We start from the raw sequence: 27,847 nt of genomic DNA, 5'->3' as shown, positions 1-27,847 counted from the left end.
TAAAACAATTTCACCAATCAAAGAAGCCGTTTTCCTGCACACAGTGCGGCAAAAGATTTACACATATCCACAAATTAAAACAACATGAAGCTGTTCATGAGGGTCTGAAGCCCCACCAGTGCTCACAGTGTGATAGAGGTTTCCTGAGCTTGAAGGGACTCGAGAACCACATGCGAGATCACACCGGAGAGAAACCTTTTCCGTGCACTGTGTGTGGAAAAAGGTTCAAGCAGGAATCTACTCTGAGAGCACATTATGTGACACACTCTGGAGAGAGGCCTCACCTCTGCTCCATCTGCGGGAAACATTACGCGAGGACTGAAGAGCTCAAAGTTCACCTCAGAGTTCACACAGGAGAGAAGCCGTACCAGTGTGACGAAAGCAGAAAGAGTTTCTACTACAGGCAAGGCTTCAACAACCATAAGAAGACTCACAGTGCCAAACCCATCGGTCCAACCAGGCAGCTGGGCAGACCCAGACAGCAGGGAGGTACCAGGAAGTCAAGGAAGATCTCAGTGAGAACTCCGCCTGATTCAGACGGAGAGGACCTGACCTGGGAGCCTGCTGACCTTGGTAGGTGTGTTGATTAGGCACACATGACCATGTACTTCACAACATGAAAACTAAAGTCTGTGATGAGATTGCAAAGTTATTTTAACAACAGAGAGACAAAAATCAAATTTCCCCTCGAGGGACTAATAAAGGAATTCTTTCTTCTTTAAAATCAAGTTGGTCAATGCGGGTTGAGCCTTTCAAACACAAATTCTGCGCTGGTTCAACCCTGGTTGAGCCCTCAGTGTGAAAGGGGTATGAAAGAGACGTCACATATCTGCAAACAACTAGTTCATTTTGCAGTTTTTATTTTACAATCGTGCATTTACAGATTTCTCTGACTCATAAACCATCTTACCAGTATTCACAAAACAGAGAAATATAAGCCAAAGTGACCTATAATGAGCCAAAACCTTTTGTTTTTTACTCTCAAAACAGACCAAATATCATTTGCATTTGCTGTATCAGTTACATTGTCCATTAACTTTTTATGCCCTGTGATGTAGAAAAAAACATATACTCTTATTAACATATGTTTAATACAGATCTGATCGGAGAAGCTTTTGGCACAGCATGATGCACAGACAAAGACATACCACAAACTTAAAACATATCAGTGACTCAGCCTTACATAGTGTATTTGACACGTCATACAGATGTGTCTGACATTGGAGTCTTCGTAATTACAAGGTCTTCGTCTTACAGTATCTTAACAGTATCTTCGTCTTACAGTATCTTAACAGTATCTTAACCTTCAGACACCTTCAGAGCCAGTCAAAACTGAATTACAGATATCTATAACGTCATTCTGACTAGTCAAAACTGAATTACAGATATCTATAATGTCATTCTGACTAGTCAAAACTGCAGTTACAGATATCTGTAATTCAGTTTTGACTAGTAAGATTCAAACTATTTTTGCCATTCATGTGTATGGCGTTTGTCATTATAGATATCTACAATTACATTATGACTATCTATAATTCCAGTTTGAGATATCTACAATGTCATTTTGACTAGTCATAATTCAGTTGTAGATATCTACAACGTCATTTTGACTAGTCATAATTCAGTTGCGGATATCTACAGTGTCATTTTGACTAGTCATAATTCAGTTGCGGATATCTACAATGTCATTTTGACTAGTCATAATTCAGTTGCGGATATCTACAATGTCATTTTGACTAGTGAAAATGACGTAGATATCTACAACGTCATTTTGACTAGTCATAATTCAGTTACAGATATCTACAACGTTATTTTGACTAGTCATAATTCAGTTGCAGATATCTATAACGTCATTTTGACTAGTCATAATTCAGTTACAGATATCTACAATGTCATTTTGACTAGTCATAATTCAGTTGCGGATATCTATAACGTCATTTTGACTAGTCATAATTCAGTTGCGGATATCTATAACGTCATTTTGACTAGTCATAATTCAGTTACGGATATCTACAACGTTATTTTGACTAGTCATAATTCAGTTACAGATATCTACAACGTCATTTTGACTAGTCATAATTCAGTTACAGATATCTACAACGTCATTTTGACTTGTCATAATTCGAATTCAAGATATCTACAACGTCATTCTGACTATCTGAAACTCAATTCAAGATATCTAGAAAGGACCATGTAGATATCTTCAATTGATGATAATTAAAGATATCTTGAACTTGAATTATAACTAGTCAAAATTAAATTGTAGATATCTCAAACTGGAATTACAGATATCCACAATTCAGTTGCAGATATCCGCAACTACATTGGAGATATCTATAATGACAAACCCCATACACATGAATGGCAAAAAAAGTTTGAATCTTACTAGTCAAAACTGAATTACAGATATCTGTAATTAGAGTTTTGACGAGGCAAAATCTAATTACAGATATCTTGAATAAGAGTTTTGACTAGGCAAAATTATGTTGCAGATATCAGTAATGAATATCCAGTCTAGCGATTAAATGTTAAAAAGGTTTGCCATAGGCGGCTGGTTTTGGAACGTTAAGTTCGTCACTACAAACAGCGTGCCGTGACGGGCAGAGTAAAATGTCGGCAGTGTGGCGACACCGCACTCGCATTTGCGACTAAAAATAGTTTTGAGCGAGCAAAATAGACTTAAATCATTCAGCACGCTGTGCGAGCAGCCTACAGATTTCAACCAGCAGCAGAAACGAAAGGCGAATCCCACCGGTTGTGGGTTGAACAGGGGTCACAGACACAGACAGTAATGTATTCCTGTCAAATACGGTGGCCATCGGTTTACCGGCGACGGAGAAGTCGGCTCCAATAATATCCTCTTCTTGACTGCCCAGAAGTACCTGAACAGCCGAGCCAGCCGAACACAGGGATGTGACGTGTCAGAGGAGAAATGAGCCGTTCACGGCCCACAAACCTCACTGCACTTTAGGGACTGTTCTTTACTTATGAAGGGACTTGTCAGGGGAGGAGGGTGGCTGGTTGATTTTTATTTTATTTATTTATTTTATTTTGATCCCCCCTATGTTAATCACTTATTGATGCTGTTTTTGAAGTATGAATAAGTCAATAAGTAATTTATTCCATTGAAATATCATTGATGTATTATAGAAAAGTGATTTATCTTTTTATAAATGACAAAAGGCACATCTGTCTTATTTTCGCTGTGGTATCGTGATACTACTCAGAACCATGATATTTTCATTGGTATCATACAGAGGAATTAAATATGGTACCATGACAACACTAATCTGGAGGGGGTTCATCTGCAAAAACTAATGAAAAACTAAACAACGTTATTCGGTATTCAGTACTTGGTATTAGGCCAAGCGTTTAATATTATTCAGCTTCGGCCACAAATTTTCATTTCGGTGCATCCCTAATTAATGCATCAAATTAATGTGTTGCATATATAATGGGTACATATATTTAAAAAATCTCACAATTAAGTGTAAATCAATCAAAACTATAAAGTATTCCCACTAAATAAGTAGGTTTGATCCCTTGAGTACACATAAATCAATACATGAAATAAGATCAGTGATTAGTTTTCTCTGACAGGAGAGATGATCAGAGGTGCAGAGTTTCTATTACCATAATGAGGACCAGGACAGAGGAATGGGAAGAGTCTCACAGTGAAGGAGCAGCCAGTATACGTGTAGATAAGAACTGCAGAATCTGTGTCATAAAAGGAGACCAGACCTTCATCGTAATCCACAAACACTCCGACCTTCTGAGGATGAGACCTCAGAGAGAGAGTGACTGAAGGGCCAGCAGCAGCTTTGTACTCATTTCCATTTTTCAAACCTACAGTCCAGTAACCTTCTGCAGGGCCCAGTGTGATTTGGCCCTTCCTGTTGATAGACTCTTTGGCCACTCCGAAATACCATTCAATCTTTCTTTTAACTTGAACCTCGTAGTAAAATTTTCCTGAAGAGAAATGCTGTTTTCCTAAAACACAGGCACCGAGAGAAAATCTCTCTGGATTGTCTGGAAGAAATTTCATTACCTTACCGTGGCGTACCTGTTTGCCATCATCAGAAAGGATGAGTTCAGCTTGTGCTGTATTAGGATCAAGAGTCACGTCCACTGCATACTGCTGGACCCTCTTCAGCTCGGCTTCCAACACCTGCCTTATCTTTTTATTGAGTGCCTCCTCCAGCTGAGCTACAGCTCTCACTGCAGTCCCCTCATATGATGGATGGATACTGATCTCTGTCCAGTCCTTGGTGGGCGGTGGATGGTGGGTGTTTAGGGACTGGACACTCTGGAGAAGATGGAGGTGGTCTTCATTGTGTGACAACTGCTCCACCTCAGTGCTTCTCCTCATCAGCTCAGAGATTTCGTGTCCCAGCTCCTCGATGAAAGCTTCAGCCTGTTTCTGTGTCGCTGTCCGCTTCTCTTCTATAGTTTTGATGAGGTCATTCAGGTCTCTCTCAACAGACTCCTTCAGAGAAGTGAAGACCTGAACACCTTCGGCTTTCTCTTTGTCTGCGTCCTTCTCACTGAGCTCGACTGAGTTTTTGATCTCCTGAATTTTCTGTTGTCTCTTCTGGATCATCTGCTGAATTTCAGCCTCCAGCTTGGCCTTCTTTTCTTCATATTCCTCTTTCAGAGGAACAACGTCATGCATCTTGTGGTCTAACACAGTGCAGAGCATGCAGACACCTGTCTGGTCGGTCTTACAGAACAGCTCCAGAGGCTTATTGTGCTTCGTACACATCCTGCCTTCCAGGTTCTGAACAGGGTCGATTAGCTGATGTCTTTTCAGACATGAAGCTGTCAGATGAGGCTCCAGGTGAGTCTGACAGTAGGAGGCCAGACACACCAGGCAGGACTTCAGGGCTTTCAGTTTGGTTCCAGTGCAGACATCACAGGGAACTTCTCCTGGTTTCGACTCTTCGACACTTTCAGTGCTCACTTGCTCTGAGCTGCTGCTGCTGGCTTTACTTTGAGCTGACTGTCTGAACTGAACAACCATCTCAGAGATGAAAGTGTTGACATGCAGCTCGGGTCTGGTGGTGAAAACCTTTTTACACATTGGACACAGGCACTGGTCATTAGTGTTCCAGTGTGCATTGATGCAGTTTTTGCAGAAGTTGTGTCCACATGATGTGGTGACAGGATCAGTGAACACGTCCAGACAGATGGAGCACAGAAACTGATCTTCTGGCGGCAGATACTTTGCAGCAGCCATATCTACACAGGTAGTGTGACAGAAAAGAAAAACATTTTATTTAAAATACACATTTAATTATTTGTTTAAAAGGAAAGAAGTACGATTATGTTTTTTTTTAGTATACCACGATGTTTGTTAAAGTAGGCTGATCTTGAATAATAACTGCTGTGAATTGCACCAAGCAACGTTATGCAAGATTTGGTGCCCCGACAGATTCAGAGTGGTACCCCAGTGTTGTGAATACATCACGCCTGCTGCATGGCAAACTGTTCAACCTGTCCTTACATAAGTTGAAGTGATTTCCGAACGCTAACAGGAAACCGACAACAGTGTGTACATCCCTGCTAATGTTATAATGTAAGATTGTGACGCAGGCTGTAACTTTATCAGTTTCATCCTTCTCTCACAGAGTCTCATGGACAGCTGTGCACGTGCATTTGCTGACAAGCTGAATGATTTTGGAACCTGCAAATATGATGTCAGAAGCTTTAAAAAAAACAACGTATATGCTTCATCACTCAACATCCTCTTGAAAATTCCAAGCTAGTTTCTTCTTTTTTTTTTTTTTAATCCTCATTTCAAATAGTCGACATACATAGTGGCAAAAAAAAACATCAGAATTACATACAGATGAAGCACTGAAAAAACAAAATGAAAAGCAGCGCCAACTAGCTGAGTTTGCTAGTGTTATATGCTTTGGTAATCCAACCTGCTCAACACAGTTACTTACTGTATTGCAGGAACACACATTCAGGGTGCCGAGTGGGAATGACAGATGCACCATTTTTCTTATTACATGTCCGTGTACCATTGCAATGATGTCAAAGCTGTTATTAAAACGTAAATTTTGCAATTCTTTTTCTAAAGCTGTGCTCACTTGATGACAAACACTGTGTATTTCCTCTAGCTGATTCACATTACCAGTCTCCGAATGGTTCAGGAAGCAGTATGTAGAAGGTGATAAGCAAACAGTGATAAAAGCAGGAAAGTAGGAGTGGAACGAAACTCTAAACCAGAGATTCAGTTAAAAGTTAGTCCTGAGAGCTGACAGAGAGGGGGACTGTTAAAAGCTATTAAAGTGGGCTACTGCATAGTGGGCCGGTGCACAGACGGCCATAGTGGAACGTCCTGCCTGAGCAGAGCTGCAGTTTTATGTTAATCTTGGTCGTTTAAACTCAGGATGTCAGCTGTACTCACTGGTGTTTAGCAGCTGCTGTGTTGTTGATAAAGACCCGATGAACTTGGCTGTTTGGATTTTCTTTCAAAGGGAACCAGAGACTTGTCTTGACCTCAGCGTGGCTGCCACTCCGACAAACTTAAGTTTCATTTCTGGGGTGTGACATTGAGGCTCTCCTCTCCGATGTTGCTCTTCCTCTTACTGCAGCTTTGCTGGTTAGGTTTCGTTTCCCCTCTAACTCACTTGGTTACTGGGAAGCCCTACAATGTTTTTTGTGCTCTGTAACTTGACCATATAATCTAATAAATATGAGTCATCTGTTTATACAGGAAACAGACCCCAGCATCACCTTGGCAACCAAGAAAATCATGCTGCAGAGAACCACAGCCAGGTGAGCAATTATAACCTGTAGATGTTAAATCGAACTTATCTGCCTGGTCACATTAATTCATTGTTGCTTTATATTTTCAAGACATCCACGTGGAGCTTTGGTCATCATACAGCATTCAACCTGTGGGACCAAAACCCAAATTCATCTCACTGGAGCGCAGCAGACAGCCACCAGGCTTATGGTGCCCCAGCAGGAGCAAGTATTAATTTCATTGCCCTGCACAGGGGCACAGCGGTAAGTGATACCCTGACCTCCCGGATAAAGTAGACAATAATAAACTGTCATCCTTGGCTTCACTTGTTACTATGAGGAAGAGGCGCAATGAGGTGGAGGTTAATGTAAAACTGTCAGTAGGTGGTGCTGTAAATCCACTAAAGCCTTAAAATAAGGCCTTAATAAATCTTTCAAAAGTCTTAAAAATGCCAAGATGAGGGAAGTAGGCTTTTATGAATATTTTTTTCCTAATGTTGCATTGTAAAATCTAAAAATAATTGCCAACATCTATTTTTCTAAATAGTTCATTAATATCTCTCGCATTAATGTTCTGCAGATCATGATAGCAGAACCAACAACACTCATATTTTGGCAATGTATACGAGGCTCTGTGTATTTTATACAAATACTTTGGACAGATGATTCCCACCAGCCCCAGCATGGTGGGAATCAAGGCAGTGGGATCCCAAATGCAGAGTGAGAAACACAAAAATGCCAAGAAAACTCGCCAACAAACAGCAGGTATTAATTCCCCAGTTCTTTTCTACCCTCATTTCCTCCACGTTTCCACCGCCATCTCTAATACGAGCACCAGGATCAGCAGCTTAGGCTGTAATATATATTTCTAATGTTTTGAGGCAGATTTGTTTTTGTAAGATGGTTTCTTCATTAGTTTTCCATAACTGCTTATCCCGTTGAGGGTCACGGGGGGCTGGAGCCTATCCCAGCTGACACTGGGCGAGAGGCAGGGTACACCCTGGACAGGTCGCCAGACTATCACAGGGCTGACACATAGAGACAGACAACCATTCACACTCACATTCACACCTACGCACAATTTAGAGTCACCAATTAACCTGCATGTCTTTGGACTGTGGGAGGAAGATGGAGTACCCGGAGAAAACCCACGCTGACACAGGGAGGACTAGAAACTCCACACAGAAGGGCTCCCCCACCTTGGGGTTTGAGCCCTCCATCCTGGATTCGAACCAGGAACCCTCTTGCTGTGAGGTGACAATGCTAACTACTGCGACATTGTGCCGCCCAATTGGTATTGAAGGTCATCTTTATCAGTTGAGTGCCTGTTGAAATTAGCTGTAGAATAATGGTTTAATGATATGAGTCATACAATAATGTTCTTTTTAAATCATTCTGTTTTACAAAGAAATTATGATGGTGATGATTTCAAACCTCTCATGGTCACAGGGGCAGGAGCACTTTAAGCAGAGCCGTCCAGTGGAACAGCCCTCCTGGCCTTCTGGGACCTCCTCTGTATCGCCACCCTCTGAGCTCGGCCTCACCACACCCCTCCCACATAACATCACATCGAAGAAAATGCACCTGAGCAACACGGGTGCAGGGCTAAATCACCATGAAGAACACAGACCTGAAACACAGGAGCAGGATCACAGCACAGCACCTACAGGTGAGTCTGACTGAAGTGCTATTATTTTTTGTGAACACATACAAGTCATACAGATTTGTAATCTCAATACGCAATACTCAAGAACCCTACAGAACTTTCAGAACATTTCATGTACACCAACTTTTTGTTATTATTATTATTATTATTATTGTTATTTTTTAGAAGAAACTTTAATACCACCAGAACCTGAACATGACAGCTCCCATGAACAGCCTCAGGGAAATCCATCTGAGGGGCCTCGCAGACTCAAGAAGAACTACGACTGTCCGACCTGTGGCAGAGTCTTCTCTCACAACACCGCTCTGCAGCGACACCTTGTGATTCACGTGGGGAAAAGACCTTTCAAGTGCTTCATCTGTGGGAGAGGATTCACCCAGAGCGGAAACCTCAAAACACACATGAAAGTGCACAGAGGTCAGAGGCAACAAGATGCTCCTCTGTCTTTCTTTGTGAGCTTGGCCGTGCGGGTTTGTTTTTTAGAGAAATCTTCTCAACTGATCATTTTACTTTAAAAACTTAATAACTAAGTTTTTTTTCTCTGATTAAATGCAAGATAGCTTATGTAGATCTGATCTTGTGCTTCCAAAGTATTGTTTCGGATTCATGTATAAACATTAAAATTGATTAATGTGGAACTTGTGTAGGGTATGTTCTAAAGGCCTGCTCCCACTGAAAAGTCTACAGTGAATTTATCAATTTTCTTTTGAGAAATATTTGTATTTGGAAGTGGCCCATTAGCAGGCTAGTTACCTTAGCCGCTACAGGGACACATGTTCACACAGTTTATTCAAACAATAAATTTATACCATTTACTCCTCTCTCATTACAGTATCCTTTTTGTGGAGCACTTTTTACTGTGACAGGCTCAATAAAAATGACGATGTGACTGTCTAAAGCTTAAAATTTGCAAGAAAATCCACTGATTTTAGTGATTTTATTGATATGAGCAGATTTTGCAGCAAAAAAAATCTATGTTTTAAATGCTTAACGATGCAAAACTGTCTAAAAATAAATGACTATGAATGTCTTCGTTTTTCTTACAGGAGAGTTACCAAATTGGACATTAGTTCGAGAGAGTCCCCCGAATAAATCTCATGTGACAGTTCATGTGTGTGGAGAATGTGGCATGGACTTCCCTCAGAAGCAACAACTGGAGGAACACCGCCAGAGTCACAAAAAGCCTCACGCCTGCCCTGACTGTGGCAAGACCTTCAAAACGGAATACTATTTCAAAATACATAAGCGCATTCACTCAGGAGAGTCACCTTTCCTCTGTACAGAGTGTGGTAAGAGTTGTGTCACAGCAGATTCGCTTAAAAAACACGAGTTGACTCACACTGGAGAAAGGAATTTCCACTGTGATCAGTGTGGGAAGGCGTTTTCACAATCCTCCCACCTCAAGGTGCACCTCAAGACTCACACCGGAGAGCGACCTCACCTCTGCTCAATCTGTGGTAAAAGTTACTCCAAATCGTGCGATCTGAAAGTTCACCTGCGAGTTCACACCGGAGAGAAACCGTATACTTGTGACAAATGTGGCAAGTGCTTCTATTACTCTCAAGGTTATCAAGCGCATCTGAAGATTCATGACAAGAAGCCAAAGCCTCAAACAAAACCGCTGGGGAGACCAAAACAACAGCTGTCAGTGGCACATAATCAATAATGTCACCTGGGAGTGTACAATAGTCTGAGAGGATATAAAGAGGAAAAGTTAAAACATAAAAACAGTATTGGTTTGCTCCTCTGTTACTGTGTGAAATCTTTAAGTGAATGAAGTGATAATTCAGGTAATATTATAGTAATCACATGGATATGGTATGCAGTCTTTGCTACTAACTGTGATTCACCTAAAGATGAATAATAATTTGACTGTTTGAGTGTTTGGAAACGGATTTTAACTGCATTTTCTTCAAAAGAACTGAGCTAAAAAAAAAAAGCTTGTACCTTGAAATATTTTACTTGTGACATCTAATAACTTCAGATGTTTGTTATTTTAACAGAACTTTTATTTTTGTATCTGAATTCATAAATATAAGCTGCTATATGCATTGGATTATCACGACCATGCAGCAGGATAATGCTGTACTTCAATGTTGGGCATTTATTTTTGTATACAAATTATTGTTCTCAGTTTTTTCTGTCATGCTCCTCCTTGCCTCTCAATTTGGGAACCAATGATTTAATCTTTGAACATTAGCCATCATCCATACATCACTGCTCAGCATCTTATCTGGCTCTAAGTCTCAGTAGCAAAGTTGGACAGATGATTTTTTTCCCTCAGACATGACCTCCAGTTTGTCCAAGAGGACCCTGAGACATCCTCTAGTCTTACCTGTCCAACATGCCTGGAAAACCGTCAGCGGGAGGCGTCTAGGATCATCAAGAAATAAAAAGGTTTGGAACTTTTCTGCTTGTTTTATGGTTTTTGACTTGAAGGGTATGTTGTCAGTTTACCTTTTTCCCACCAAAGGATTGGCTTTAACTTCAACTGCAACAGGATATGTTCGTTTACACACTACTACTACTACTACTACTACTAATAATAATAATAATAGTAATAATATAGAAACACATTAAGTACTCTCTTCTTACTGATAAGCATTGGGTGGTGGTGCAAGAAGTACTCAGATTTTTTAAGTAGAAATACTGTGGTCTAAAGATTCCGTAATTACAAGTAAAAATCCTGAATTCAAAATGTTATTTAAGTAAAAGTATGGAAGTATTACAAGCAAAATGTACTTCATGTATCCAAGGTAAAAGTACTGACAAGGCAGAATGGCTCCTCTCAAAATGTTATGTTTCTACGGATTTTTTTTAATCAATATCAACTCCTTCCAAGCATTTTAATGTTGCAGTTCTTGCAAGTGGAGCCAATTTTAGATTATTTGTGTAGGTTAATAGTATAGAAGGTACTCTATTGTATTCAATATATATGTAAAAAAAAAAAAAAGTGTCAGATGTAGTGGAGTGAAAATAAATCAACAAAAGCACGTACTTTGAAAAATATGCCTATTTTAGTCAGATTTGTCTTGTATCTTAATTCATACATATAAGCTGCTTTATGCATTGAATCATCATGACCATGCAACAGGACAATGGTATACTTTATATACTACCAGGTACATTAATAGTATCACACTGCATTACATTATGTAAGCATATCATATATTTTAATGTGAATAGTAATCATTAGTGTGGAATGAATTTAGTGGAGTAAAAAGTGCAATTTCCCTCTGAAATATGACATATATCATAAAGTAGCATAAAGTGCAAATATAGTACAAATATGTAAAAAGTGTACTTAAATACAGTACTTGAGTAAATGTACGTTACACATGCATTAAGTATATGACTAACGTGAATATTATACACGTCATTCCCTTATATGTGTATGTTTTAGGTGAGCGATTGCTGACTATTTTTTGATAATACAATGATTATTTAATGTGATAAGCACGGGTGTTTGCGGAAAGCTGCAGTAAACGAGGATTTAAGAAGTTATATTAGTGGGGCTTTTATTTTGGTTTTAAAAGTACCGGAAGTTCCGACACTACTGTAAGTGGCTAGCAGCTAAAGCTAGAAAGGTTGTCATCAGCCCCAGACGCTTATTTCATTTAACTCATCAATCAGGTGGCATTTATTCGAATTGAATATAATGAGCACAAAAAAGACAGAGACGTAAAAACATTGCCAAGTCGTTTTAATAAACTTAAGTCGAGCAGCTAAGTTACTTTTTAGCCGATGGAAAAATCCATGCTGAGGTTGGTCATAATGTCTGTTGTCAGTTGTTAGCTAACGTTCGCTGAGTTAACCAGTGTTTAATAAGTGGTGGTTAAAACTGCTGCAGATTTAATGTGTTAGTTTTACGTTAGACAACACTGTGAGTCTGTCGGGACCGTTATTTGTTATTGTTGATTAGCGGCTGTGTATGTATAGGAGCAACGGGTCTTGCTTGTTATTTGGCGTCCCAGCTCATGAAAAGACCAGTAGCTGGATATTAAAACACCAGGTAAGATAACATTACATTTGTGCATGGAGCAATTAACAGTTACCTTGCTAGCTAAGTTAGCTAGCTAGCTGGTGTTGGTGACGTATATTGTGCGAGACGATGTAGTTCACTGAGGTTTAGTACTATGATAGACTGTGACTTCCTTGACTTGCATAATTATCATTTAAATTGACAAATATGTGTAATTCATGGCAGAATGTTAAGGGGGTCCAAAAAATTGGCGATAGATAAAAGTGCCATTGCTAATTACACAGGTATGTCTGTCCGCAGCTCAACTCGCAAACTACTGGTCCTATAGTGATGGGCAAAGCAGTTCTTTAGATGTTACTGAATCACTAAAATCAGTTCATTAAAAAGATTCGAACTGATACACGGCTGAACGATTCATGATTCAGTTCAGTTCACGGCTTCCGGGAGTGCTGTGGCAGTGTTGCTTTGACAAACACGTTTGTCAGCACCGGGTAAGATAGATGCTTTGACAAAGCAAACACGTTTATTAATCATGATATTTTTAGTGTCTATTGTAAATTAACGCTGTTTAGAATGAGGGTTTTTTAACTGGTCTACGACATTACAGCACTGGGCTCAGGGCTAGGCAGTCCCTCCCTGCACCCTGGCTGCCTTGCAGCTCGCGAGTGATTCATCGTTCATGCGGACCGAATAGGCAGTTCCACTCCCGGGCTGCACGCTCGCTGCTGTGCTCAACTGAACCGAGAAATGAACGAATCAGTTCCGGAAGTGATTTAGTTCAGTACATTCACTCAACAGATTTGTTCTTTTAAACAATTTGTTCATGAATGACACAACACTACTGGACCAAGCAGCCAGATATCTTGTGTGCACTTTTATGATAATGTTCAAGGACGTGTCTTGGTTGCAGTGATAAACAATCTGACAAGTTATAATCAATGTTGGAAATTATCATCAGCCAGCAGCCAAATGCTGGTAAAATATGCAAGTAGCTGTCAGATGTGTTTTACTCACCTGCCCAAAAAAGTAAATAAACAAAAACCAAAAACCCCAATGGTAATCGATTGAGTGGCTGATAGATTTTGGAATGCACCAGCCATAGTGGCAGGTAGACAAAAAGTTTCCAACCCTGGTTATGATCCAGTTGCATAATCAAAATACAGTCCCAATGTTTTGAGACAGATTTGTTTTTGTAAGATGGTATCTGTTGTCATCTCAGTCTTTTGGGTGCCTTTTGGAATAAGCTGAAGAATAATGGTCTAATAATTAGAGTAATACAATCAAGTTCCTTATAAATCATTCAGTTTAACAAAGACATGGCAGCTGCATTTTAGTTTGGAAAACTGATTTTGTGCAAGCACCAAAACAATAAAATGAAACTCTATAACTAGAGATGTGGTGATTATTTAAAACCTCTCATGATCACAGGGGCAGGAGCACTTTAAGCAGAGCTGTCCAGTGGAGTATCGCCACCCTCTGAGCTCGGCCTCACCACACCCCTCCCACATAACATCACATCGAAGAAAATGCACCTGAGCGACACAGGTGCAGAGGTAAATCACCATGAAGAACACAGACCTGAAACACAGGAGCAGGATCACAGCACAGCACCTACAGGTGAGTCTGACTGAAGTGGTATTATTTTTTGTAAACACATACAAGTCATACAGATTTGTAACTGAAATAAGCAAGACGTTCATGCTGTCAAGATTCTACCTCAAATTATGTTTGAGCTTTAAACTAAAATCTTTTTTAGGTTTTTTTGTAGTTATTAAAGGAATCTACAGTCCACCAGGAAATTCACAGATAGTAAGCCCGGAACAACATGTCAGTATCATGTTGTGACATTTGTATAATAATTATGATAATAAAGAGACAATATGGAATAAAGTCAAAGTACATGATTTTATTCCAAAACAGATAAAGTTTGTAGTGTAGTTTTATTTGAAAGGGGGCAGTAAAAAACAAAGTCACTGCCTAAAGCTCCACCAATTAATATTTTCATATTAACAGTGGATAGAATTACCTCATGTATGTAACAGGTGTTGCTCATTCTAATGAACGCACACATGACTGCAGTAATATTCTCTACAGACCTTTTTAGCATCTTTTAGCTCATTGTACAGAGTGAGTATTACTTAACTTATATTCCTCAGGTGTCCAGAAACATGACTCTGAATGAATGCTGGTGTTGCTCCGTGTCTGCTGGATGTGTAGACAAGCAACTGTTTTCTAACAACTTTGTTCGCCATATCAACTTGTGTCAATGTTGTGTTTACAGTTTGTTTCTGCTGTTCTGAGGTGACAAATCAGACCCACTACTACTTTTTTTTTCTTTAGAAGAAACTTTAGGACGACCAGAACCTGAACTCGGCAACTCCCATGAACAGCCTCAGGAAAAGCCATCTGAGGGTGCAAAACAATGCCAGCAGCCTCGCAAACTCAAGAAGTACGACTGTCCGACCTGTGGGAGAATTTTCTCTGACAACACCGCGCTGAAACGACACCTTGTGATTCACGCGGGGAAAAGACCTTTCAAGTGCTTCATCTGTGGGAGAGGATTTACCCAGAGCGGAAACCTCAAAACACACATGAAAGTGCACAGAGGTCAGAGGCAACAAGATGCTCCTTTGTCTTTAATTAGATACACTTTTTTTTTCTTTTTCTTTTCTTTTCTTTTTTTTTTTTAAATTAGATGCTATAGTGACTCCAAACAAAAGACGAAGTCACTGAGAGGCTAAGTGAGGGAGCATTGCACTGCTGACTCGCCATACAAACGACAAGGCTATTTCCAAGTTTTCCGACTGTGTCCGTATTTATTTTCAACAGCGAACAAACAGGCAAAGCAAGGCAAGGCACGGCAGGATGTTCAAATACCCAGTTTTCAGTTAGGTTAAGCGGTCAACAAAAAATACGCTCTCCCTACTCACCCCCCTCTCCATGCAACCACCACGGTGCACAGGTGAATATATGCCCATTCATTCAATCACTCAATCACTGCTCCCTGACCACACCCACGTGACATGTGTGAAAGGTGTCAACTGACAGCTAATGTCAACACAAATATAAACATCAATATCTTAGCATATAGCACCTACAAATGCTTTTGGGAAGCTCCGCTCATGTGTTTTTCAGTTGAAGTCATTGTAAACTTATCTAAAATTGTATCTTTGTTATTTTTTTCCTCATCTATATGATGGATAAGCTTTGTCAATCTGATCTTGTGCTTCCACTGAAGTCTTCCCATGCTAAAAAGTGTTGTTTTGGATTTATGTGTAGAAATAATAATTGATTCATATTGTGGGACTTGCATAGACTATGTCCTAAAGGCCCAGTCACTCCAAAAAGTGGCACAGCAAAATTCAGCCAAGTGCCTTTTAATAAATGTTTGGTTCTTGATCAGTAATGTGTCAAATGTTCACAAAATCTCAATTAGTCAGTGAATTTTATATGTCATATGTTCTCATAAAAGGTAGAGCTACAAGTCCAGTCAGAAGATAAATTTGCAGCATTTACTTTCTTAATAAAAGTGGCATTGCAACATGCTGTAAAAGCAAAAAGTGTTTGTGGATTTACTTTGCTCACATGAGAAAATCCACTGAGCATGCAGTTATTTCATTGATATGAGTTGATTTTGCAGCAAAATGTCAATGTTTTAAATGCTGGTGTGACCGGGCCTTAACAATACAGAACTGGCCACAAATAAATGACCATGAATGTCTTTGTTTTTCTTACAGGAGAGTTACCAAATTGGACATTAGTTCGAGAGAGTCCCCCGAAAGAATCGCATGTGACAGTTCATGTGTGTGGAGAATGTGGCATGGACTTCCCTCAGAAGCAACAGCTGGAAGAACACCGCCAGAGTCACAAAAAGCCTTACGCCTGTCCTGACTGTGGCAAGACCTTCAAAACGGAATACTATTTCAAAATACATAAGCGCATTCACTCAGGAGAGTCACCTTTCCTCTGTACAGAGTGTGGTAAGAGCTGTGTCACAGCAGATTCGCTTAAAAAACACGAGCTGACTCACACTGGAGAAAGGAATTTCCACTGTGATCAGTGTGGGAAGGCGTTTTCACAATCCTCCCACCTCAAGGTGCATCTCAAAACTCACACCGGAGAGCGACCTCACCTCTGCTCAATCTGTGGTAAAAGCTACTCCAAAGCATCTGTGCTGAAAGTTCACCTGCGAGTTCACACCGGAGAGAAACCGTATACTTGTGACAAATGTGGCAAGTGCTTTTATTACACTCAAGGTTATCGAGCGCATCTGAAGATTCACGACAAGAAGCCAAAGCCTCAAACAAAACCGCTGGGGAGACCAAAACAACAGCTGTCAGTGGCACATAATCAATAATGTCACCTGGGAGTGTACACTAGTCTGAGAGGATATAAATAGGAAAAGTTAATATACTAGCGTTGCCCATCTTTTACTCTGTGAAGTAAACTATCTTTCAAATGTCTGAAGTGATTGTTCAAACAGTATGATAGTAATCAAATGTATAAGGTGTGCAGTCAGCTACATTATTAATAACATGTATTGGACTATATAGTATTCAAGAAAATAAATCATGACATCATAAGTCAATGTTCTTTGAATTTTTCTGTGTTTCTTCTCTTGTAATTCACCTTAACTTGGCCTTTGAGCAGAGTTTTTATCCAATAATTGGACCCAGCAGATCACAGTGTACATCAGTGCTTGTTTACATAGTAAAACTCTTTCACTGCATTATTGGCCAAAAAAAAAAACTAAAACAAAAGCTTGTATTTTGAAATATATGCTTGTGTTTGTAGTTGGAGCCTTTTTTAAAAAAAAAAAATCTTAATTCAGAAATATAAACTGCTTCATGCATTGGGTTAACATGACCATGCAGCAGGATAATTAATTGTATAGTATTGCGTAATTTAGTGGAGTAAAAAGTACAGTATTTCTCTTTGAAATGTTGAGTTGAATAATAAAGTAGCACAAAATGCAGATATTCAAGCAAAGTACAAGTAGTGAAAATAGTACACCACATGCATTAAGCATAATATAGCTGGCGTGAATATTGTATACGTTATTTTGTTATATTTGTATATTTTAAGGTGAGTTATTGGTGAGTATTTCTACTTAATACAAGCATTATTTAATGTAATATGTACGCATGTTTGCAGGAAACTGCAGTAAACGAGATTTTAATAAGTTATATTATTGGGGCTTTTATTTTGGTTTTAAAAAAGACAACCGGAAGTTCCGACGCTACTGTAAGTGGCTAGCAGCTAATGCTAGAAAGGTTATCACCAGCTCCAAACGCGTTTTTAACTAAACTCAACAGATAGGTGGCATTAATTTGACACATTGTTTGAACATACTGAGCCTGAAAATGACAGAGACGTAGAAACATTGCCAAGTCTTTTTAATAAACTTCAGTCGAGCGATTACTTTTTACCTGAGGGAAAAATCAATGCTGAGGTTGGTCAAAATGTCTATTGTCTGTTGTTAGCTAGCTGAATTAGCAAGTGTTATACAGCGGAGGTTAAAATTTCAGTAGATTTAACGTATTATTTTCGCACTAGACTCGGTTGTGAATCCGTCGGGAGCGTTATTTGTTATTGTTGATTAGCGGCTGTAGCTTAAGGGGGAGGTATCGTTAGCTAATTGCTAATATCAGTCATGCTAGGTAACGCCATGTCAGTGGCTAGCTGGCTAATAACAGTTTGCTCAAAGGCAGAGGTGGTCGTTGACCAAAGCGCTGGTCACCGCCGACTCAGACATTTCAGTCAGAGGTCAAATACCGGGCTCTGTACTGCAGAGTGCTCCTGACATACAGGGTTTGAATATGTCGCCATAGATACCAACAGGTTTGTCAATCAGGTTTCTATCTAACTTAAATCAATTAGTATGAGACAGTAGAGGAGCAAGAATGAGTCCCATCAAGCTAATGCTACTAAGCTAACTGGGCTACTCAGTGCAGATGCACGAAAAGAGCTTTTCCCATGACAGTCTAACCACTGGAACACAGTTACTTATTTTTACAGCTAACACTAAACAGCTCCATAGCCAGCAGTGTTGCTGAATAGTTTATTTGTTGTACAGTACATTTGTAAGGACAACTCCTTTTAACAGTAGACAGTCCATCAGGCCCAGCCAGGTTCAGTCCCCTGTCACAACAAAGCATCCGCCCTGCTGAAGTGTCCTTGAGCAGGACGATGGATGTCTTCCAGGGTGGAGGCATTGTTGTGTGGCTTGTAGAGGGGGAAAAGTGACAAGAATGCTTCCCCCAAAGTGATGTGGTGCCGGAGGCTGAGAGTCTAAAGAGAGAATGGATTAAAAACAACAGCCACTGAGTGACTGCTCACAACACTGTCACACCTTGGTTGAAATATGATTTAATAAATGCTGTATGAACTGTAAATTCATTTTTCATACCTTATTCACATCACTGTCACCTGTCACAATCACCAGTATGTCACAAATATTTGAAATAGTTCTGAACCTTGAATAAGATATCTGGGATAAATTAATGAATAGGAGAAATTTTGAATATCAGATCTGTCCATCAAAGCAGACTTGGTTTATGCTCTTAACATTTGAAATACTATTTATTATAATGTATAACAGTCTGTCTGTAACAGGACTATGACTGACATGTACATTATTATTTAACATAATGTATATTGCAAGTGACACATCATCAGTTTGACTGTTGACTTAGTAAGTTTGGTCACTTTCTTGGAAAACTGTGATCAGGACCTTGATCTTGAATTCTTAGTTATGCTATATAGTGATTTGCCATTTTGGAATTAGCATCTGTCACATTTCCTTCAGGAACTAACAACAAAACATTAAGACAGAAATGAGCAGGAAGATCCTGGTATGATTCAGTTGGTTTGATTAAAATGTCTCTATCCAAAAATGTGACTTGTGTAATGAGGCCACAGCCAATACAAATACATTTTTACAATACTGTATTGTGAGACACTTGATGAGTACAGGCCCAGAGCAGTTACATGGATTTGGTGGTCCTTTGTAGTGTAATAACAAAGAGTTTTGCACATATTTAATACTGTGATCTGATAATGGGTGAGCACTGAGCAGTGTTTTTCTCTACTTTTGAATGCTAACACATCATAAATGGATGATCTCTTTAAATTAATAAACATTATTTCAAGCACATCGTATGTTAGATTAGTTTTATCTCTATGATGCACTAACAGTCCAAAGAGTCAGCAACAGCAGTGGTTGCTTAAATGTCTTTCTCAGCTGTGAAGCTTTCGGCCATGTTTGCCTGTATTTATTCACTCCTTTGCTATAACTTGTTAACTTGTAAACGTGTCTGTTTACTGACTCTTGATTTTTCACCTCCTCAAGGTTGTACATTTGAGAGATGGGCTCTGAAAACCCAGAGGACTTTGAGCCAGCTGTGATCCTGGCTGAGGATGATCAGCAAGAAATCGGAGGCCTGATCAACTCTGATGGAGAAGAAGTGGATTTCTCAGACCTCAGTGAGCAAATAAGATAGATAGAAATTTAGGCACCTAGTAGCTAATTACACAATGCATACAAAAACACAGATACACACAGGGTTAGAGAATATAAGCATAAGAATAAAAACACATCATGATGCACTTCTCACCAAAACTTTTACAGGCATGGTTCAAAGAGCTTTTCTTAATAGTAAATGAACATATATTAAGTCTTAAGCTTAAAAGCAAACAAGACGTTTACTCTGAGCTACATCTGCAGTGCAGTATTTACTCTATAAAATTATACTACATAGTCAGGATAAACATCCAGTGGCACATTGATGCATTCCCAGCAAAGCTTGGCATGTCTGTGTTAGATTAAGCTGCAGTTTGCATACAGAGTACAGATGCAGTGATTTTGCTTTTCTCTCTCAGAAACCATTCCAACACCAAAATCAAGATATTTGGCAATGCTAAGTCTCAATATTAGTCTTTTTTCACATAAAAAAAAATTAAATGCTCAATTTCAGACCTGCAAAATAATTGTATGACTGTAAATGATGTATACACCTTTTTAGAACAACATATTTACACTGAATGTTTCTTGCAGAGAGGCATTATTATACTTACCTACACTATAAAGGACTCTACAACATGTCTGAACACCATCAGCAATGATGTTTGTTGTGCTCAGGGGTTAACTGTTAAGAAAATGTTTCCCCAGTCTTTTTGTTTTCCTGAATAAAATGCTGTCTTATCTTTCTGTTCACACAGGAGAGAGTGCTATCCCTGGCATTGTACATGCAGAGGCTCCCTCCAAGACATTTGATCAAAGTGAGAATGAAAAACCGCCGTCTCTTCACAGCTGCTCAGTGTGTGGGAAAGACTTCCCTTACGCCTCTAAACTTCAGCGCCACCTACGCACTCACTCGGGAGAGAGGCCTTTCCCCTGCTCCATGTGTGAGAAGAGATTTCCAGAAAAGGGGCTGCTCATGATCCATGAAAGGGTCCACACTGGGGAAAAGCCGTTCCCATGCACTTTCTGCGAAAAAAGATTTGCCAGTCAGGGTGAGCTCAGGCTGCACCGACGGACACACACAGGCGAGAGGCCGTATCACTGCTCCATCTGCCTGAAGAGCTTTTCCCGACACTGGCATCTGAAAACTCACTTAGAGGCGATGCACTCTGAGGTTGTCGCAGGCTTTACGAGGAAGAAGTTTCCATGTTCGGACTGTGAAAAGAGCTGTAACTCAGCAGCTGAGCTGAGAGATCATCAGAGGACTCACACTGGAGAGAGGCCTTATCAGTGCTCTTTCTGTGACAAAAGATTTGCCCTGTCGGGAACACTTGTAAGACATGAGCGTCTCCATACAGGCATTACGCCCTACCACTGCTCCGACTGTGGTAAGACATTTGCACAGCAGTGGACTCTGACGACACACATGCGGACTCACACGGGAGAAAAACCCTACAGCTGCACACAGTGTGATAAGTCTTTTGTAGCTCCGGGAGAGCTTCGGAGGCACACCAGGATTCACACAGGAGAAAAGCCGTACACTTGCAAGGACTGTGGGAGGCACTTCTCACTGGCAGGAACTCTCAGAAACCACAAAAGATCATGTACACAGAACAAGAATGGATCGGTTACAGGTGTCATCTTAAACCCAGTTCAAGCTGCAGGTGGTGAATCATCCCAGCAGGACCTGGTCAACAACATCAGCTCTGAGGTAGAGACAGTGCACAGCAGTTTCACGGTAGAACCTCAGTGTTTTTTTGTGGTTGTTTGATTGAGATGTTTAATTTTTCTTCCGCATTTGTACATTTGGGTCTTTTACAACCTTCTAACACTATTGTTGCCTCCATTTGTTCTTATTAAACTGTTTTATAGGTGTCAGACAGTCAGAGTTTGCTCAGTGCAGTTGAGCCCCATTCCTCAGAAGGTCTTGACAAAACAGCTCAGTGTGAAAGTAACCTACAAGAACCAGAAGACCACCCGGAGGATGTCGCTTCCAGTCCGCATATGAATGTAATAGTGAAAGAGGAGGAAGAAGAGGAGCCTTTGTGTGGTAAATAAACATGAGATGTCAGATTTTTGTTCTTATGTAACATAACACAAGTAGTGTGAATGCATTTAATGATGATTTAACATTTAAGTGGTTGTTTTGCTTGTGTTTCCCTCAGTAGAAGAAGCTCCTGACCAGGTGTCTGGTAGTGAGGATTGCACCATGCAGGAGGACACTGAAGAGCAGCAGCAGGAAAGCAACACAGAAATTAGGATTACAGTAAAGGAGGAAGAAGAGGAACTTGTGAACAGTAAGGAAATTATTTTACAGTAAAGATTAATTACTGTCTTTACTACAGTCATTAACTGGGACCCAGTGTCATTGAATGACTGGATTAAAACATATTTTTTCTCAGTGATTTCAGCCCACTCTTCTGTCTTTCCCTACACTGTATATTCTTTTTCTTCACTCTTTCATTGTTTCACTCTGTTTTTTTTCTGGCATGCTGGCACTGAGCTGGGTAATTCTAAAAAAAAATGTTAGGCTACATAGTTTTTTTTAATTATTATTATTTTTAAGATCTCTGTCGGCACTGAAACCCCTGAACAGAAAAATGGTTAAATACAGTTAAGGTCAAAATTATTAGCCCCCCTTATGAAATCAAATAAAACCCTTATCCTTCCAATGACATGGGCCATAACCATTAGTGTTTATAGTTTGTGTATGTCCGCAAGAACAAAGACAACATCTGCATAAGGTCAAATGAACATTTTTATTGGTTTGCTGAACTGAAACAAGAAAATGCAATGGTCAAAATTATTAGCCCTCTGACAACTAATAGTCAATAGTGTAGCCTTTCTGATCCAAAAATGACAACAACCTCTTTTGGTAGTTTCTAACCAAGTTGGCACATGTCTCCTGAGGGATTTTAGCCCATTCTTCCTTGGCAAATTGTTCAAGATCATGCAAATTGCTTGGTCTCCGAGCATGGACCCGAACCTTGAGCTCCCTCCACAGATTCTCGATAGGATTGAGATCAGGGCTCTGAGAGGCCCACTCCAGAACCTTGATTTTGGTGTCTTTCAAAAAGTTTTTGACTAACTTTGATGTATGCTTCGGGTCATTGTCTTGTTGGAAGACCCAGCGACGACCTAACCCTAGACTGGCTGCAGATGTCTTGATGTTAGCCTTCAAAATACCCACATAATCCTCTTTTTTCATGGTCCCATGCACCCGAACAAGGTTTCCTGTCCCTGAAGCAGCAAAACAGCCCCACAGCATTATGTTGCCACCACCGTGCTTCACTGTGGGGACAGTATTTTTAGGGTTGAAGGCCTCGCTCTTTCTTCGCCAAACAAAAGCAGCATCCATATGCCCAAACAGCTCAAGTTTGGTTTCATCAGACCAAAGGACAGACTTCCAAAACTCACCCTTATGTTTCAGATTGTCTCTGGCAAAATTCAGTTGGGCTTTAATGTGCCGCTGTGAGAGCAATGGGGTTTTTCTTGCACGATGACCACGAAGTCCACCACGATGAAGAACCCTCACAACAGTCTTGCGTCAAACATCAAGTCCAGAGGAAGCCAGTTCAGCAACAGTCATCTTTGCAGAGGTCTGGGGATTCTTGTTGACATCTCTGATTATTTTTCGCTGCAAAGTTTTGGAAATCTTGCGTTTTCTACCACGGCCAGGTTTATTTTTAACAGACTTTGTTTCTTTGTGCTTTGCAATGATGCAACGCACAGCTGTTCTAGAAACCATGAAACGCTTGGAAATGGCAGTATATCCTTCCCCCTGAAGATGAAGATCCACTATCTTCTGTCTGAGGTCCAGACTGATTTCTTTGCTTTTTGGCATGATGATATTGCTTCTTACGAAGATTATAGAGCAACCCTGGAGTATCCCTTTCATTCAAGTGGTCAAGTGATACTAACTCTGCTTCTTGAAGTCACTTAAATAAGGTTCAGTGCTAATTGATTGCTCAGGTGTGTTTTCAAACCTAATTGACTGCTCAGGTGTGGTTTCAAACCCAGTTAATTTGTTTTGAAAGCACTAAATCACATGGGGGCTAATAATTTTGACCATTGCATTTTTTTTGCTTTTTTCTTGTTTCAGTTCAGCAAACCAATAAAAATGTTCATTTGACCTTATGCAGATGTTGTCTTTGTTCTTGCGGACACACACAAACTATAAACACTTAAGGTTATGGCCCATGTCATTGGAAGGATAAGGGTTTTATTTGATTTCATAAGGGGGACTAATAATTTTGACCTTAACTGTATCTTTTCCATCACAAAGTTAGAAGTGACAGCTCGTTGTTTTCTAAAGCTCCTGACACTTTATGAGAGGACTTGAATATTCATTTTAAAAAGCTTTGTTGCTCCTGTCCACAATAAAATTTAAGGCAATGCAGCTTTATTTTAGGATTAGACCAATATGGATTTTTTAGGGCCGATGCCGATACCGATTTTTTTTCATCACCCTTAGCCGATGACCGATTATGGACTGCCGATTTTCTTGAGCCAATATTTGGGGTCGATACTGCTTTGGTCCCTCAATTTACATAAAAAAAAAAAGACACAATGATAACAAATATTACAGGTCTCAAGTTTAAAATAAGAAACATTTATTGAACAGTAAAAAATACTAAAACAAGATGGAAAGTTGAGGTAGAACAGGTAGAATATTATTATTATTATTATTATAGATTCAAATAAAAAAAGAGTTCAGTGCTCTTAAATCTTCCAGTAATGTCTTTATAAAATAAACAAATATTTAAGCTGAAGCATAAATAAAACAACAACTACTGTACACAGTAGGATTCGCTGCATGTGCACTGCAGGGTCTTCCGGCATCACAGAGCTGTCCGTGGATGCCTGTCTGTAAATCATGCCAGGGAAAAGTAAATCCGCGAACCCAGGCACGTATCGGCCGATGCCGATACAAATAAAAAACTCAAATATCGGCCCGATATATCGGCCGGCCGATCTATCGGTCTATTCTTACTTTATTTGTACAGCACATTTCATACACCAGGGCAATTCAAGGTGCTTTACAGAGCATCACAAAAAAATAAAGGATACAGATTTACAATAAATGAGTAAATAGAAACAAAAATATAAAAGGTAAAATTAATTACTAAATGATTTACAATTTTAAAACTTAAAATGTAAAAAATTTAAAATTTAATTAGAATTAAAAGCCTTTCAAATTTAAGGCTAACCTTTATTTAGCTCTGGTAACAGTAAAGAACCAGAGTCATTTTTTGCCTGCACTCTGGTACAAAAATGCTGGCTAATTATAGGAAGGAGAGGAAAACATGCATTTTCAGATTTAGCTGTCTTAGTGTGGACATAGTGTAAGAGTGGATTCTACTTGTCATTATCGAAATTACCTAAAGATTGCAAAAGCAGGTTTCTAATTTGTAGCCAAAGTTTTTTAGCCGATCTAAATGAAAAATGTCATTGACAGATTTATTAATTATAGTTTTATTAGACTATTTAAAATTAGAGAAAGAAAGATCACCCTCTGTTATATTGATTGATTGAAATGATAGAAATCGGACTGTGTCTTTTTTCAGTTTACTCTGACTGACTCTTTGGTGTGACTGACTGACTGGTTTGAAAATGAGAACCCTGCACTTGTGGTTAGTGGTGATTTTGTGTTTCTTCTTAAGGCTCCTTAAGAATTTCACATGATTCATAGCTTTTATATACCTTCCTATGATTAACTCAACAATTGCAGAATAATAGATTATTTTATGGACTGATAAATAAACTGTTTGACATCACATTTTCTGTCAAGGACCTTTGGAGTATGTATTTCAGTTCAGCGGGATGCTGCTAAGATAAAAAGCCAGCATATGAACATGTCACTTCCTTCTATTGTCAGGTCTACACTTCGAAGCAGACATGTAACATGCACCCATAGAGGTGGCAGTAAAATGAATATTGCTGCTGTAGACATGTTTAAAGTTGGGACAGGTGTCTGTCCATAGAGGGGTGCGACATGGTGCAGCTTTTATAGTACTCCCTAAACATAAATGCACGTGCATCACTCCTTGACTGGACGATAATGCTTACACAGATCAGATCATCTGGGTCTGTCTTATTTGATCTCCTTTCAGTTTTCTATAATGGTGGATTTCAAAGTGAGCCATGTCTTAACAAGCAAAAATATGTGTTTTTGTTATTGTTACAAAATGGCATGTTTCAGTGTATCATGTATGTTTCCACAGTGTCTGGAGAGGATCCTGATCATGTTTCCGACAGTGATAAAAACAGCCCTCCAGCGTCACCAGGGCAGGAACAGTGTAACGACAAACTGACAAAGAGCTCTTACTGCTGTGGGCTCTGTGGAAGAGACTGTCACAAGATGTCTGCTCTTCAGATTCACATGCGAATTCACTCGGGAGAGAAACCTTACCAATGCACTTTGTGTGGGAAGCAGTTCACCCAGAAAGGGCAACTCAAAGGTCATCAGAAAGTCCACACTGGAGAGAAACCGTTCTCCTGCCCAGACTGTGGGAAGAGCTTTGCCCACTCGGGGGCCATGAACAGACACCGGCTCACACACACGGGAGAGAGGCCCTACCACTGTTCTGTGTGCGACAGGAGCTTTAATCAGTCGGGCCGCTTGAGGGAACATGAGAAAATCCACTTTGGGGAGAAGTTTGACTGTCCCGAGTGCGAAAAGAGTTTTACACGAGCTTCAAGCCTCAAAAACCATTTCAGGCTTCACACGGGAGAGAGGCCATATGGCTGCGACATCTGTGGGAGAGGCTTCAGCCGCTCACAAAGCCTGAGGCTCCACAAACGGAAACATGAGCAGATTTTCCCTGAGGATGTGTCTGCATTCAGTGTGAAGAACAATGATTTATCACAGAGTGACGATAACTCTCCAATTAATATGTGTATAGCAGACCAAAATGACTGACAATGTATTTATATAAACCATAGAGATATGTACCAGTAGTAGTATAACGAGACAAGATTTTAGGCAGTAAAACATGAACTGAGAGAGGGGAAAGTAAGGGATTACCTCTGTGAATAGGCTGTCATTAAAACTTTATGTGGTGGTTCACAAAAAAAAGTATTAAAGCTGAAATATTTAACTCCCTTAAATTAATACACAGACACGTGTCAGGTGATGTTCAGCAACTAACAACGCAGTTTCAGACAAAATGACCAAACACTTCTTTCATAAAATCTTGGGAACTGTTCAGATGATAAATTTTAGAGCTCATATTTACTCTCTTTTATCACTCTCACCTATGTTAGTTGCATCAAAATATCGCACTCACATTTAGACTATTTATTGTAGTACAAATGACTCATTTAAGGTCTGTGATTTCACACTTCTCCATGCAGTGTTTGTCATTCAGACTAATCTTGTATGTGGAAATGGGATTGAAGCGTAATTATGTTCTTGTATCGATGTTACGATGGCCAGTGAGCAGTTCACGAATCAGGTGAAACTGGAATTCATTCTTTGGGTTTGAGCTACTGAAATGTCAGAATGAAAAACCAGTAATGAAACAATGAGATCGTGATAATCATCTTTTTTTTGTTGTTGTTTTTGCCAAAACCACTTTGCCTTAGTGGCAATCAGTCTTTATCTCTGTTTGTGTTATTCAACAACCAGATTTTGAATCAGGTTCACCTGGTTTGAACAGCTCTTAAAGGCCAAGTAACTATTGTGAATAAGGTCATCCTATAAGGCTGTGATACAAAAGGCAATAATTTGAAGCCATGTAGATGGTAAATTTTGCCCAGTGCTGCCTCTGTCTAATTGTATGAGACATGGTATACTGAACAATAAAAGTAAAAGTACTAAAGCCTGGTGTGCTCTCTCTATCTATCTATCTATCTATCTATCTATCATGGCAGCACAAGAACAGACACTCAGTAAAAGATCAATAGAAGCAGGGGTCTACCACACCAAACAGGACCCCAGGTGCAACCAAGTGGCTGAGCTAAGATCCTGTGGGACTTC

At 39.7% G+C, this 27,847-nt stretch overlaps 2 protein-coding genes across 2 annotated transcripts; one reads left to right on the top strand and one right to left on the bottom strand.

Moving 5' to 3' along the window:
• Positions 1–75: 75 nt before the first annotated feature.
• LOC117255077 (uncharacterized) lies at positions 76–27,689 on the top strand. The gene is made up of 14 exons (XM_078166596.1): positions 76–573; positions 6,725–6,786; positions 6,868–7,020; positions 8,206–8,425; positions 8,588–8,839; positions 9,469–10,080; positions 13,854–14,021; positions 14,745–15,011; positions 16,142–16,752; positions 19,769–19,889; positions 20,625–21,577; positions 21,739–21,916; positions 22,032–22,163; positions 26,091–27,689. Exons 1-14 carry the CDS (start codon positions 171–173, stop codon positions 26,786–26,788), a joined length of 4,830 nt encoding a protein of 1,609 aa, XP_078022722.1. The 5' UTR covers positions 76–170; the 3' UTR covers positions 26,789–27,689.
• Positions 684–6,622, bottom strand: LOC117255079 (E3 ubiquitin-protein ligase TRIM21-like). Its single transcript, XM_033623639.2, has 2 exons — positions 6,416–6,622; positions 684–5,238 (listed from the first exon to the last, which is right to left on the bottom strand). Exon 2 carries the CDS (start codon positions 5,234–5,236, stop codon positions 3,584–3,586), a length of 1,653 nt encoding a protein of 550 aa, XP_033479530.2. The 5' UTR covers positions 5,237–5,238; positions 6,416–6,622; the 3' UTR covers positions 684–3,583.
• Positions 27,690–27,847: the final 158 nt, after the last annotated feature.

Source organism: Epinephelus lanceolatus, chromosome 3 (genome assembly GCF_041903045.1).
Source record: "Epinephelus lanceolatus isolate andai-2023 chromosome 3, ASM4190304v1, whole genome shotgun sequence".
Classification (NCBI taxonomy): Eukaryota; Metazoa; Chordata; class Actinopteri; order Perciformes; family Serranidae; genus Epinephelus; species Epinephelus lanceolatus.
Note: the sequence above shows the minus strand (reverse complement) of the source record. Positions and strands in the feature narration are given on the sequence as shown.